The 16,111-nt window shown below is 34.3% G+C and overlaps 2 protein-coding genes across 13 annotated transcripts in view; both read left to right on the top strand.

Moving 5' to 3' along the window:
- The window catches only part of LOC106056728 (tumor protein p53-inducible protein 11-like), a 303,798-nt gene extending 296,028 nt beyond the window's left edge, over nt 1-7,770 (top strand). For 8 of the 9 annotated variants that reach the window (XM_056043786.1, XM_013213558.2, XM_056043790.1 and 5 more), the window contains one exon: nt 4,830-7,770. In XM_056043786.1, coding sequence (XP_055899761.1) covers nt 4,830-5,008 — 179 coding nt within the window. In that variant the 3' untranslated portion in view covers nt 5,009-7,770. Of the gene's footprint in view, nt 1-1,671; nt 1,871-4,829 lie in introns of all 9 variants that reach the window. The other variant, XR_008780115.1, reaches the window with a different exon arrangement.
- A 1,522-nt stretch (nt 7,771-9,292) lies between these two features.
- LOC106056731 (uncharacterized) overlaps nt 9,293-16,111 on the top strand; it is an 11,053-nt gene continuing 4,234 nt past the window's right edge. The window contains exon 1 of one of the 4 annotated variants that reach the window (XM_056045387.1): nt 9,293-9,506. The gene's annotated coding sequence lies outside the window, so the exon portion shown is untranslated. Of the gene's footprint in view, nt 9,507-13,705; nt 13,881-16,111 lie in introns of those variants that run through there. The other 3 variants (XM_013213564.2, XM_013213565.2, XM_056045386.1) reach the window with 3 other exon arrangements.

Below are 16,111 nucleotides of genomic sequence, written 5' to 3'. Positions count from 1 at the left end.
GCATATAACTACGAAACTAAACTCATGTTAAGGTCATTATAAGATCTGCTATTAGAATGTCCCAAGAAAAATGTGAATCGTGTATCTTCTTTGAATAAAAAGGAAAATGCAAACATTTGTTTTCCATTGAGCCCTAAGTTGTATCCTAAGCACTTCAAGTCATGGTCTTCTCTTAACACCATGGAACAGGTAGAGCACAATGGTCAACCAGCAGCTGTCTTCCATGTGGTCAGCAGATACATGTCTAGGGAATGAGGCAGAAGCGAGGGTTTGATTTTCAAATAGACACACAATGTATCTTGTAGTGTTTTGTTTTTTTCAAAATAAAGATTTGAAAACATCAGAGGACATGAAAGCAATGAAATATGTCACTCCCCTTCCTGTCTTGTGATGATCTTGTGCTCATCTTTTGAGTACATGTATAGACAGTGACATTGTTCTTCTAGCGCATAGACAATGAGTTTGGGCTTAACAGAGCTAGCCCAGAGCAGACAAACAGAAAATGTCAACAACAAAAAAATTAACTTCAATTTTTTTTTTTCAAGCTTTATTTGGTAATGGTTAACATTTTTTTCTATGTTATCTCTTATTTCTATCTCTCTTTTTTTTCTGTCTAACTTTCCTTTCTGTTTCTTGATTAATTCTCAATTAGCTTTTGTTATATATATATATACTTTCAAAACTAGTTTGTAATTTTTTTTAATCCACTTTTTCAGCAATCACAAATCCATATTAATAGCTATGTTTCTTTTCAGATTTAAAAAATTGAGTGCTGTGTCTCTAAGTGATGTGTCTTTTGAAAATCTTGGCCTTCATGAATAATTAAAAGATTTAATGAAAAACTGCGAATACTTGAATGAAGCAATTTTAACATTTCCTGATTGTTACTTTTTTGTTTTAAAGATAGCGCCTCAATACATCCAAAGAAGGTGGTTGAGCGGTAAAGCGCTTGGCTCCTGAACCGGGGACCAGGTTCGAATGCTGGTGAAGTCTGGGATTTTTAATTTCAGGATCTTCAGGCACCTCTGAGTCCACCCAGCTCAGTACCTGACATTAGTTAGGGAAAAGTAAAGGCGGTTGGTCGTTGTGCTAGCCACATGACACCCTTGTTAACCGTAGGCCACAGAAACAGATGACTTTTACATCATCTGCCCTATAGACCACAAGGTCTGAGAGGCGAACTTTACTTTTTGACATCCAAAGAAGAACAGAGTAGCTCCTCCAAAATAATATTTTTATGGACAGTCAAACGATTTTTAATCAAAGACAATTTGTCTTTCTCTTGTGTCTTGGTAGCATATTATCTCAGACTTTAATTTATGAACATATATATTTATATAGCAAGCATCAGTTTCAGTAAATTGTTTGGCTAGATAGAATTGTGTCTGATAGAACAATATAATGGATGGCTTCTAGTCGTGTGTTTTGCGCTCTGGAGTAGCGTTTGTTGGTATGGATGGTCCCAGGTTCAACCCTGCCTTTTGTTGTCTTGCGAGAGGTTTGGACTAGGGTGAGGGTTATCTTTAAAATCTGAAACACGTAGAACATTGGATAAATATTTACAATGACACAGAATTGGTCAAAGTTTAAAGATACTTCTATTGTGACTTAGAGACACAGCAAGCCTTGTGAACAAAATCTTTAAACCTGCCCAAACTTTTCCTTGTCCAGTTTCAGTTCTCTCTCCTGTATCTCTGGCCGCCCCTCTGCACTCGTGTCTGGGGCCGTACGCCCATCTCTTGTGGAGGGCAGGACAGGTCGTGGGCAGCCTGTATTTCTATGTTGCCCTCACCAGAGACATGAGGCATTACCGCTGAAGAAGGCATTGGTCTGTCTCCCTCCTCACTAGTGCACACACACACACATTTTAGTAAGTGCCGGCTTTGCCCATTTGAGAGCCTTTTTTTTTTTTTTAATTATTTTGTTTTAAGTTTTAACCCTTTGCCTCTGAAACATGACTTTGTATGTGACCCTACAGATTCTGCATTTGTTCACTTAGTAGACCTAAACACTAACTGTATGTCCTTGTGTCATTAACTCTTTCTCTCCTAACTGACAATGCCAGCATTGATTCCACCAGAATGTGGTAAATAATTGCGGAGAGAAAGAGTTAAATAATAAAAGTATATTTAAAATAACATACAATTTAATTTTTCTTCTTTTTCTTACCATTTAGTAGATTAGATTCCTTTTTTTTTTTTCTTTTTTTTTTTTATCACCCTGACATTCTGTTAATTATTTAATTAAACCCTTATTGCTTTCATTTTTTTTACACACTTATATAGTACTTGTATATATAATGTATATTTATTTCTATGTAGGCCATATATATATAGAGAGCCTATATTATCTCATATTTAAACATATATAAATCATGACTTGCATTTTAATTATGACTTCATATAATATTTAACAGATAATAATGTATTGAGAATTATTATCTTTTTTTTTTAAAATTTAAAATGAATATTGACATTTCACAATTAAAGCTTCTTAATTTATCAACTAAACCATGTATTTCAAGGACATGAAACAGATTTTTTTATTAACTTCAACATTTTAAGACAATTTATTTTTAACACATTTATCTATGATATTTCTTGAATTGTCTTTCTATTTCAAGATTGAACTTATTTTCAAGTTTGTTAAGCTGTCAATCTCAGTTATAGCCCTAACTCTTGCGAGCTGTTTAAATTAATAAAGGCCTTTAGCAATCTGTTTTCTGAATTAACTGGATTTATGGCTAAAGATTAGCTTTCAGTTTCAAGATTCTGGCCAATTTTTATAGCTGCTTTCATTGATTGTTCTCATGTTGCCAGTTTGGCAAATATAACTCTGTAACAATTCTTATTGGTTATGCTATATATTTTTTATTTCTTTTCAAAAAAAGGGATTTGGGTGGTCTCAAAGTGTTATAAAACAAAGTGTGTGTGTGTGTCTTCATGTTGTTATGTTCATGTTGTTATGTTCATGTTGTATTCATTTTTTTTTACAAGCATTGAAGAGAAAATAAGCATTCAATTATTATGTTTTTTCTTTTCTTGTTAACTTGCAGTATTGAATTTTTCAAAATCGTTCTTATTTGTTTAACCAGCTCGTTTTGGGGGGTTTGTTTGTTCTTTTTAATATTGTTCTAAATTATTTTGTTTGGTGGGATAGGGTTAAAATATTAAAATTTTTTCTAAGATTTTGTTTGATATACCCTGTATTCAATGAATAAACAACCAAAATGCCCAGCACAAATACATCCAGCACCGATACATCCAGCACTTTTTTTTATCCTGCACCAGAATATCACGTAACGATATGTTTATCAAAAACATTCATCATCTATACTTGTTAATGTTTGCCATCATTTTTTTTTTAAATTAAATATTTAATGTCTACATTTGAGATCTAGGCCATACCATAATATGTGGCGAACAGTAAATACAGTCTTCTAGGAATAAACCAATCTTCTTAATTTAATCAGTTTCTTCTCTTACCATCTTGCCTTTAGTAGCATTTTTCTTATATTACAAATGTCCATTGAGGTGGTTAAACAATGTAGTAAGTAATAATTTATATCTTAAATCTAATATATCTAAAGCAAAATGAAGATTTAAAAGGAAAAAAAGCTACTATAATTCTTTAATTAAGTATTAAACTTATATCAGTTAATTCTTAAAAACTAAATAATTGTTAGTTAGTCTAAAATGTTATTAATTAACATCACATTAATTAAATTTAGATCTGCCAATCTTAATACAGTAAAATTCTCGATCTAATACTGGTGTTATCCAACACGAATGTTTATTTTCTTTTTGTTTTCCCACTACAGTTAAGTTGAACTGGTGACTTTCCTTATGAAGGCTAGAAATACCAAGTACTTCATTTTATAACTATATTTGATAGATGTTTAATTTATAGATGATTAGATGATAGTAATAATCTTTATTAAAAGATTTAATATATATTTTTTTTAATTGATATAAAAGTTATCATTTTAAAAATACTCATCTGCTGATGTAGCCAACTCTTAGGAACAGAAATTTCTGAGTTTTAATTAGATGAAATAGCTTCTCCCGTCATGTGAATAGTTTTATTTTCTTCTAAAGTTTCTATAAAACACTGTATCGGAACAAAGATTATCTGTTGGTGTCACTAACTAAAAGTTGTTGTTTTTTTTAATTGATTTTGTGCACTTTAAAAAGTAACCCTTTTAACTAAATTCACTTGCATGAACCTTTAGTGCCTTAAATTTCACTGAAATTTGATTTCATTTTCACATTTATGGTTTGAAAAAGTATTTAGTGAGTAGTTATGATTTGTGTCACCTTTTTTTTTTTGTGTGTTTGCTTTTGTTGGTGTCAAAAAAAATTGAATAAATCACTCTTTGACATGATATGACATAACAATGTGGAAGTGATTCTGACTGTTATACTGATGCACTGGTATAATTTAGTCAAAAAAAAAATTTATGATGTGAATACATTTATTATTTTTAGTTTGTTTCATGCTGGCTACATGATGTCCTGGTGAACCACAGAAACTGATGAGCTTTACATCCTATGTCCCAATAGATCACAATATTTGACAATAGAACTCTATGGGTCTTGTCAGTTCATATTTGTGTAAGAAAGAGCTGACAATATTTGACAATAGAACTCTATGGGTCTTGTCAGTTCATATTTGTGTAAGAAAGAGCTGAGAACCAATTACTTGGAAAATAAACATCTATTTATAGAAAGTGGCTAAATCTTTTGGGAAATTATTATTCATAAGTTTCTTCTTTTATTTCTTCATTCTATTTTTAATATTCATTTATTTTTTTCCTTCTGTGTTTCTAGTTACTGCATGGCACACAATAGTCTCTCCAGAACCCATCACCAGAAACGTCATCATACTAATGTGCTTCCGGGGCAGCCTCGTTCTCATCAGCTGGTTTTATCACTGGGCACTCATCCAGCGGAAATTCTTTTCCATGAAGAGATCTGCGTCTTGTAAAGACCTCAGTAAAGAGAAGTGATGTAACTAACCTGTCCAGGAAAATACAAAATTGGGCCTGTCCTAGATCTGACGTCAATATATGTCTCCTCTTTAGTGTTCTGAATGTCAGTGACCTTTAAATGTGCTGTACATAACACATTATATCGATTGATTGATTTATTCATACAGACATATATAAATTTTTATTATGTTTAGGATGTAGATTAAAGTTCATTTTAAAAATCCTCAAATGGCCTTGACATTGCAGTGATATATATTCTATATATTGATATGTATAATGTTTTGTCACAGTTTTATCATTTATATTGTCACCATGGCCATATAACAATGATTATTTCCATTGAATGCTATAAAGCTGACCAAGTTCATATCTGCATCAAAGACATATTCAGTACCAATTGCCACAAATTGCACAATGTCACAAGCTCTAGTAAAGCTAGGCAATAAAATAACTTAACTTTTTATGACATTTGAGATTTTTAGAATTGATTTCCTGTGTGAATCATAAAGTATTGGAAGCAAATCAAAACATATAATAATAATCTTTATTATCTATGAGGAAATTTGTGCTATGATTTATGCATTATTACACCAAACAAAACATTATAACTAACATTCACACCAAACTCAAAATTAATTCAAATTTCCAGGTTACATTCACACCAGACACAAAATGAATTATAATTTACATATATTTACATTGTATGTGTTCACTTTCCAAAATGAAAATGTTTGTTTCTTTGGATAATTATTTTTGGTGTGTGAATAAAATCTAAAAGTAGCTGGAAATGATTTATATAAATTTTTGAAAAATAAAAAAATATACCACATTTTCAGACCTATCTGTTGCTTGATGAAGAAAAGCTCGTAAATAAGAGCGTCGGACTTCTAAAATGTGTAACTGAAACTATTCAAATGGTTATTGAATAGTGAACTGAATTCATTCTTGCCTTTTGGTCTGGTGCTTTTCTTGAGACATTGTGTATCTCTTCTACTTCCCATGCCCTCTTTACAACATCACTGAATCACATTGAGTGGAATGTTTCACAGTCATTATTTACATTGTAAGGAGCTCCTTGTTTGTTTCCAAAATTTAACCTATCAGAAAGTTGAGAATGAGGATGTTATCAATTTGTCAAACTTGAAGCTGTTTAGGTGTATAACTAGTTGATTATTTTGTTTTTATAATTTAATCTGATTTAAAATTAAAACAGGGCTTTTAAAAATTTGGCAAAAAAAATAAAAATTACCAGCCTTGGTACAGGATTAAAAGAGCTAGGTTTTGTTTTGTTAAAGAAAAAGATTGTCCACTTGATAATAGACCAACATCAATCAAGGTCATATCTGTCATGCCAGTTTATGTTTTTGACATGTATATAGTCAAAAGATAAAAAAAAAAATATTAGGAGATAGAAGCTTGCTTTTATTTAATTTCTTATATTCTTAGCTTATAATGTACAGACATTTCTTTAAAGTATATCTATGAATTAATAATCTAGAAATGCTTTTAATTAGAGACTTTTCCTCTGCTATGTGATTCCTAGCTAAGAGTTCCATGCTCTGCTGGCATTTTGGAAGATTGAGCACTCGTACAATCTGTCCTGGCATTTAAAATTTAGACATTTGGCACTATACTCTATATATGTCATAGGTATAAGAGCATTTCTGACAAAAACTGGTGGCTGAGCGGTAAAGGGCTTGGCTTCTGAGCTGATGGGTCCATGGTTTGAATCTTAGAGAAGACTGAAAATGTCTTGATTTTTAGAATGCCCCTGAGTCCACATGCATCTTTATTGGGTATCTGACTTAGTGGGGAAAAGTAAAAGCAGTTGTGCTGGTCATACAACATCCTCTTTAATTTTCTTTGTTAGCAATAGAAACAGATGACCTTTATATTATTTGGCTTTCAAATTGCAAGGTCTGAAAAATGGCAGTGGGGAACTTAATGAGAAAAATTTAAAATTGTAAGCTGTACAGTTACTATTTATATATTAGTAATGTGGCTATTGTGAACACTACTGTCATTGATTCCTAAACAGTAGCTATGAACTTGATATTTTGAGATTACTAATAGCAAAACTCTTTTAACAAGTTTTTTTTCTGTACAATCTTTTGTTCCCTTATTAATATTATCTCAATTTAAATAAATGCTTTAGCATCTAAATGCACATTCACTTGAAGTATGTGTTCTGTACGTGCAAAGTTTATATAATTATATTTAAAAAATTTGACTTTTGTATATTATTATTATCTGTAGATGTATGTATATTATCTGACAGTTGTTTTAACTGGAAATCTTGTAGTGACATGGTTTTGGTTTTAATGCTCAGCTAGGTCTAGGGACACTCCTGCATAGCATTTAGTATGGCAACTTTCTTTCAAGTCAGGATTAACAGTACATTCATCTTCCTTTAATATTTATTTGATGTCAGAACAACTGTTATGTAATGCGATGTCCAAATGTACTTTTTTGGGGGGAAAGAAATTTGTTTGCCCAAAATGTGTCTACAACTTTTCAAATATGGGAGGATTTTTTTTTTTTTAATTTTACATGGCAACAAGTTTGTGCTTCTAGGAAATGGTAGGTGTATAGTCTACCACAAACATGGGGCCCTAAATACTGTGTTGTCAATGTATATTCTATTATTCTGATGTTTGTTCTAGTATTTCTCCATGGTCCTATTGTCTTCTACTGTGTCCAAATGTGTCCCTTGTAAACTTGATGTCTACTCAGAAGTGAAACGTGAACAGATGAAATAAATGGAAAGAAACTTGTTCTCACACTGGCTTAGCCTTTTCATTTATTGATTTATTTTCATAGTTTACCTTTTGTTTCTTAAATTTTGACAACATTTTTATATAAAGTCATCTATAGTAGATTGACTTTAAGTTGTAGTATTTCATACATGTTTTGAACATATTTTTAAGTCAATCTAATTGAACATATGGTCCAAATCAACTCTTTCTTATTAAAAAAAAAAAAAGAATATAGTTCTGTCTTTTTCATATTCTAGACCAGAACCAAGATGCCTGGAGGAAGCTGGTTGGTGGCCTTTCCCCAGAAGAGACCACAGGCAGAGATAATGATGATATTCATGTGCTAACCTAGTCCTGTTAGTTAAAGACTAAAACTCTGCTAAGTTGTTAGATTTCCTGGCGGATACAGGCAACCCGTCACATGCTCCAATGACACTTGGGAAGAAGTAACACTTGTTAGACTTCTTTGTCCTGTAAATTTGTTGCAAATTAGAATCCTGATAAATGCTCTAAACAATAGCTGGGCAAACTCTTTATAACTCAAATGACCAACTTGCCTACATAAAACTAAACTGGGGCTTGGTGACTGAGTGGTCAAGTTTTTGGCTTCCAAACCTAGGGGTTTCAGATTCGAATTTCGTTGAAGGCTGGGATTTTAAGCTTCTAGATTATTAAGATGCCCATAAGACCACCTAATTTTTGTGGGTACCTGACATCTGTTGGAGAAAGTAATGCCGGTCAGTCATCGTGCTGGCCACACGACACTATTACCTGTTGGCCGGAGAATCAGATAATGTTTACATCATTTGCCCTGAAGATGTCAAGATCTGAAAGGGTTACTTTTTTTTTATATTTTTTGTATAATTTACATACTATGTTTATTCTCTAGTTAGCCTATAATGGTTTTCCTTAGATTTTGTATAGCATTAAAAAGTGCGGTATTTGTCGAGGCTTCAAAGACATTCTAGCACTGATCCTCACATCTATTTCTTAGCCAGGAAGACAATTATTGAATGCGCCTAAAAGAATTACCGCCTGGTCGAGTGGTATACGCTCTGCACTGTCGTCTCGACAGGTTTGTGCGAGAGAATTAATCTACATATTTACAAACAATTAATACGCAAAAAAAACAAACGCAGAAAGGAGTCTATTAAAGTTTATTTTGTCGCCTGATGCTGTACTTTGTATGGTTACTTTATATGCGTCTCGGGTACAGGGTTGTGTCATTACATTGTGTAAGATATATATATTATATATAATCCTTATAATTCTTTTCCTCCTCCTCCTCCTCTTCGTTCTCATTGTTATGTTGGAGTGTTCATATGACTAGACCAATACATGAGATGAACTGCGCAGTGGTTTCCAAATCAGGGAGCTCTCCATATAGTTTTCTTTCTATTGGGGTGATTTTGGGCCAATGTCTTATACGGGCCTCTTTTGACAAATCATTATTTTAATCCCACAGACTTATGTATTATAATATATATAGGTCTGTGTTTAATCCATAAAAACTATTATCGTTTAAACCAGTCACTAGAAAAAGGGCGTCGCAAAATATAAAACTTTTGGTGGTAATAATCTGAAAGATTTTTCCGAATGTAGTCTAGATCTAGAATCTAGTAGGTCTACATAAAAGTCTACTCATGGTCTACTTAGATCTAGATCTAAAACGGAAATTATAAACATTTTGAAAAGGTTTTGTTGCGAATAATTATAAGATTGATAGATCTAGTATTTAGGATACATCCTGTATAAAAAAGGTATATCATCCTTAATCTTTGGAATCGAAGATGTTACCATTATTATTATTATTAGGCTTAAATAGGTCTACGGTCTACTTATAGTAATGAATAAATGATCTCAGATCATTAGAGATCTAGTCTAGGTCTTACAAATAATGATCTAATCTAGATCTAGGTGTAGATTGTAATTAGATTAAACAATTTTAGAGTAGTGTCTAAAATTATACAATGCATAACACTCCATTGAAGTATTTTAACAATGACTATAGTTTCTAAAAACTCTCATCTTTACCTATCTAATAGTCTGTTGGACCGTTGGGTCGCCACACATGATCTCTTCACCGTCCTTATCCATTTTTCTCTTTCTTCTGTTTTGGATAGAATCTCTTTCAATGACAGACCCACCCATTCCTTTTTATTGTTGTCCCATGGCTTTCTACGTATTTCTCTTCTTATCTTTAGGAAGGTCTTAGAGACCCATGAGGACCTAGTAGGCTAATATGGTCAAAGAATATTTTTTTTTGCCTTTTTTTTTAACAGTAGTTTGCACGTTATTGTGGGATCAGTGGCGTAGTGAGTAAAACGTGCGCCTTGGGAAAGGAACGTTCTTGACACCCTCCTCCGCATTTTCAATGAACGCATCACATAGAAATGAAAGCAGCTTGTGGCGCCCCCTAACGGAGGCGGCCATGGGCATCCCCCCTCCCCCAACCATTCCTCTACGTGGGGTCTAATCGCTGTACTAATCCTAGTTAATTTCGAATCATAAAATGCGCAATAAGAATTCGAATTTCAAATTTAATCAAAGGATAAAGTGTCTTCCTTGAGGCATTGAATAAGAGATAGGTCCTTTATAAAACCATCAGTTAGAATAGATATTCATTCAAAAGCATCGTAAGAGCAATCAGATGACTGTGTCTGTGGCATTTTGCGTCTCGAAAGATGATCATTTTCCATTGGAACTTCTTGTGTGACTAAAAAGGCCAATCCTTGTTACACAGCTGCGGTCACAGATTGGGCATCTGTAATCACCAGGCGCCGTTGAATTTTGACCCTTCGTTCAGCTTTTGCTGTGTATAACGTCTGCAATCCAGGACCCTTTCATTATGCTTGCTCTCCATGTGGATCGATCAGCGGCTCTCCTGCCTTCTGTTAGATCGCCATACAGAATTTCTTGTAAAAGTCGATCGTTTGGCATTCTATGAACGTAGCCAAGCCAAGGCGTCTGCTACTGATAACAATGCAGATGTCCTGGCACCCTCCTGCTTATCCTAGCACTTCCTCATTGGTTATTTGACCTTGCTACCTTTTTTTAAAAGATCCGCCTTAAACATCAGAGGTGAAAGATAATTAGCTTTTTTTTTCCTGTCATGAGTAGGTTGACCATGTTTTTTTTCCCAATAGCGAAGTGCTCATCACACTGGTCCGGAAGACTTAGGCTTTAGTATTATTAGTCAGCAAGATGTTGTACCGCACTCTTTTCTTCAACCGTGACATATTGGCCATTGTTTTGGCCATTGTTTTGGCCATTGTTTGGCTAATGTCTTTATCGGTCAATGGATATGATGGAGCCAAGATAGCAAAAATGGTTAATAATTTCTAACGGTTGGCGATTGATGGTTACGTTAGGTACTGTACAGAGGTACAGAGCAGTCAATTATTGCGCAGTGCAGAACGGAACACTGTCCTATTGGGGCATACTTTGCCCGGTTCCGCACGAACTTTGACTCCCGATGCCGTCACTGTGGAGAGAGCGTCGAAACAGTGTCGCATGTCTTGTACGAGTGTCCCCAGCTCCGCGAGCTAAGGGGGAACCTGTCTGAGCAGTCACTCGACTTGTATGGTAGCTACGAGGCACCACGCCGGACGGCTAAGTTTCTTGCCAGAGCACTACGGGAGGACTAGTCCTTCCTGCTCTGATTTTTCAATAGGAGTTCATCTCAGGTAAGCAGCAGATAGTTTGTCAACAAGGGAATGAAGCCGAGTATCAGAATCAGCCACACTAGCTGCATCATCATCATCATGGAGAGTTTCGTGGTAACTACTTTCCAAACTTTGGTTTTTGTCCGCAAACTTCATTTATTTGATTACTGAATACATGTGATAATAATATATATAATAATATTAATATCTAGTGGTATTATGTTATCAGTCGGACTGATAATACTGCCATTATATCTGCTACACTTTCGATAAGAAAACGACTCTTCTTTTTTGTTGTGTGGTTGTAGATATTCTGTAATTCATAGTTTCTGATATTCTTGCTAAATATATTAAAACCTGTCTTTTTACCTGCCCGTGTGGATCACTTCGGGGCTGGAAAATGGGATGGTGGTGGACGGTTCTGAGTTAGCGTTTCCACACAAACGATCTATTTGATCTATTTGTGCATTACACCAAAATAAAAAAAAAATATACATTCACACCAGACTCACTCATAATTTACATGCAAAAAGTTTATAACAGATAGTTTCTATTTAATGATTTGATTGCCAGGGGAACAAAAGAGTTTTTGTGTCTGTTTGTCTTTGCTATCGGTGTCTTGTATCTCTTCTGTGATGGTGAAATCACAAAATCCTGACCCAAAGGGTGATTTTTTGTTTCTAAAATCTTTTTAGCTTTTAAGGAATGTTTGTCTCAAACAGCTGCCCAAATAGAGGTTTGTTTTTTTCCAATGAGTTTACCAGCAGCATTTAAGGTTTGATGATGTTTGTTTTTATTTTTAATGTTCAGATTGCCATACCAGGCAGTGATATTGAAACTTTAAATATTGCAGATGTGAGCAGATCACAAACATATATAAGTATTAAGTAGGTCTATACAAATTTCACATATCGTATCCATTCTAAATAAAATAGTGAATATCCACTTATAAATAGACTGGAAGGTCGAAACATGAAAACCATATCTCATAGTATTCAGTAGTTCTAACATTTAAACACTAAAGATTGACGAAATGTATTTTGGAAAAAGAAAAAAAAAAACAACGGACAGACGTATGGACGGACGGAAAGACCGACCGACCACACAAAACTAATAGCGTCTTTTAAAGGGGGCCGCTAAAAATACTTTCAGAGCTTGTGTATATGTTGGGAAGGGGGTAGCGATATAAAGTGGGGGCCTCGACAAACAGATGTAACAGATTATAAACTTTAAGTTTTTAAGGGGCGGGGGCGGAGCGAAAATGGTGGATGGGAAAAAATGATATCAAATTAACAGGTCAGAATTAAGTGTGCTTGGGAGGGCGTTTAAAAGCTGGCCGTTCCAATTCAACGTATCATATACAAAAAACTATTTTAAAAAAAATCAAACATAGCATTAGAGTTTAGTAAAAGAAATTTTTATCAATCCAATAAGAACATAAAACTAAAATGTAACCTTGGTTAGGCCAATAATAGAATATGCATCCTTTGTTTGGGACCCCTCAAGAAAACATTAAGAAACTGGAACAGACACAAAATAGAGCAGTGAGGTTCATAACAAACGAATATTCACATTTGACTAGAGTAACACCTTTAGTAAAATCACTAAATTTAGAAAGCCTTCAGGATAGAAGACTTAAAAGTAAAGTAGCAATTATACACAAAACACTAAACCATAATCTTCAAATACAAAAACAAAATTTAATAAAATACTCTGAAAGACACAAAGATAAAGGCACATTCCTCGTCCCATATGCTAGGACAAATTTGTACAAATGCTCTTTCTTTCCTAGTGCTATTAGAGCATGGAATGGGTTGCCTGAGCTAGACAGGAAAACCAGTGACTTGGCGGAGTTTTGGTCATTGGTTAATATGCATGACTAAATGCATGACGCGTAGGACGTAATCATCTTCTTTTTTTGAAGTAACGTCTATATCATATAAGATAAGATAAGATAAGATAAGACTCTACTGGCCAAAAAGGATATTGCTCAAATGAGGGAAGTCCAAGTCATATTAAACCAAAAAAAAAAAAAAAAAGGGGGCGGAGGTCCTTGAACAATATATAGCCTGGGAACAAATCAGCGGGCGTAGCCGGTGGGTAACACTGGTTAGCCTTTCTTTAGGATGATCGTCTGCAATTTACACAGAAGAAATCGCTTGATCTTTTGGAGAGTTTTACTGTTGAAAGCTCTTAGAAATCACACGAGTTAATAGAAGATTACAACTATTTTTGGATACACCATATATGTAAGTAGAAAAAGCAACGCGCAAACAAACAAACAAAAAAGAAATATGGTTATAAATGAATGAACGAATAGATTTGTGGAAGTCTGTGATTTAGATCTAGACTCTAGATATCAAACCGGAAATTTTAATTGTTTACAGAAACTACTTTTAAAATGTGAAGACATTTCCATTTTCATTTTTGGAAGAGGCTGTAGGTATACGGGAGATTGTTTTTCTATAGGTTTGTTGTAGTAATCAAATAAGTCTAGTTCGATATCTCCATGACTAGATCTAGAGATACATGACGCGTAGGACGTAATCATCATCTTCTTTTTCGAAGTAATGTCTGTATTATGTAAGATAAGATACGAATCTAACACTTTTAGTTTAATACTACTATTACTACTACTACTCCTACTGCTAATAATAATAATAATAGGATGTTTTTCTGCATTGGGTTTGAAGACTTTCTTAGATTTAAGGTCACTTCTTATCCTAGACTAGGGACGCCATTTTTGCTGCGTCACTTCCTTGTTTGCTAGACCTAGATCTAGCTAGATCTAAAAAGCTTGTTTACTGAGACAGTAGATCAAAACAAACGAGTGCATGTTAACCACACGTCGAGAGAAGTTGTAACGATCCGAGAAAGGTTCTAGCAGTTTTCACAATTAGGTACAGAACCAGAGGCGCGGTGGCTGAGTGGCAAAGCGCTTGGCTTCCGAACTCGGGATCCCCGGTTCGAATCCTGGTGAAGAATGGGATTTTTTTTTTATTTCGGGGGATTCTGAGTCCACTCAGCTCAATGGGGGAAAGTAAAGGTTGTTCGTTTTGCTGGCCACATGACACTCTGGTTATCCGTAGGCCACAGAAACAGATGACCTTTACATCATCTGCCTAATAGATCTCACGGTCTGAAAGGGTATCTTTACTTCCTTTCGGCATTTCCTTGTTTGAGACCCGATTTGTGTAACTGTCTCCCAAAATCCGTCTCAGCCATAAGATTGGCAACATGAGGATATTATTTTCATCCGAATATCTGAAGTTTTATTTGAAACGATTGGATTGTTTCTATCGAATAAAGTTGCATTCACATTTTCTAAAAATGTTTGTTTTACATGTTTCGGATGTTCCTTCAGAGTTGAAGATAGTTTACTTCCTAGTCCAAACCTCCCGCAGGACGACGGGGGATGGGAGCGGGCAGGGTTTGAACCCTCGACCGTCGATAAATCCGAACGACAGTCCAGCGCGCAAACCGCACGACCAGGCAGCCATCCTGTAGCGACGTTGTTTTTTTTTTTTTTTTTTTTTGTTGTAATTCTCGTGACAGTGTTTTCATTACAAATATTTGTTGGTTACTCACATTGTGAAATTCCGAATGTAAGCCGTTATTGATTCAAGAGTTAAATCAATTAATGTTAAGGAGAGTTTAGTGCATCGAGTTGCAAGTCTAGTTCAAAAGACTCCTTATTAGAATTTTTTAGTCTGGTAGATCCATACATTTACTAAACCAGGTTTCTGTCTCGGAGAAGGGAGGGGGAATGAGGGAAATGTGGCGGTGTATTAGGTGAAAATTAATTGCTGTATAAGTATTATAAAGTAGATATTCTCCTGTTTTTACGTTTTTTTTATATAGCCAAATAAAATTATATATATATATATATATATATATATATATATATATATATATATATATATATATATATATATATATATATATATATATATATATATATATATATATATATATATTTATATATATATATATATATTTATTTATTTTTATATACATTTTATATTGAAAACGACTCTAAAAAATTAATTGAATTTTCAAGGTATATGTATATAAATGAGAAAAAATGTTCAACACATTGGACTCTAGGGGAAAACTCCAGGTCGACCGTTATATCGGTTGAAAAATGTTTTATAATCGAAGAAGTAATTTTGGCTCGAACGTTTAATGAATGAAAATTTTTCCATGACGTCAAAGGAGGGAAAAAAACAAACTTGACACCGCTTATTGCAGTACGCTAAAACATATCTTTGCAAACATAAACAAGTTTTACTGAATCAATAGACCTAATTAAACATTTGCACACTCTCTTAGTGTAAGCTCTATTAGCCTACTTTCCCATTCACTGATTCACGCCACGAGAAGCGAACGAAAGCGGGTGTTTTCCAGCTGTGACTGTCAATCTCACACTTCTTGAGGGAGCTCTTAACTCTTTCTCTCCGTAATTATTTACCACATTCTGGTGGAATCCCAGGTCTGGGAAACCCAAAAATTCTCGACCTGTATGGCGACATTTATGCACTACGCAAGACAGCAGGGTTTCTGTCCAGGGCTTTTGCAAGAGAGGATTTGAGCCTCTCAAGCCCTCACTCTAATGGAGTTTGATGATGATGATGATGATGATGATGATGGAATCAACGTTGGTATCGTCTGTTAGGAGAGAAAGAGTTAAGAGTGTCTTT

The sequence above is a fragment of the Biomphalaria glabrata genome, chromosome 10 (genome assembly GCF_947242115.1).
Source record: "Biomphalaria glabrata chromosome 10, xgBioGlab47.1, whole genome shotgun sequence".
In the NCBI taxonomy this organism is placed as follows: domain Eukaryota; kingdom Metazoa; phylum Mollusca; class Gastropoda; family Planorbidae; genus Biomphalaria; species Biomphalaria glabrata.
The sequence above is the reverse complement of the archived record's forward strand: the minus strand, read 5'-3'. Positions and strand labels throughout refer to the sequence as shown.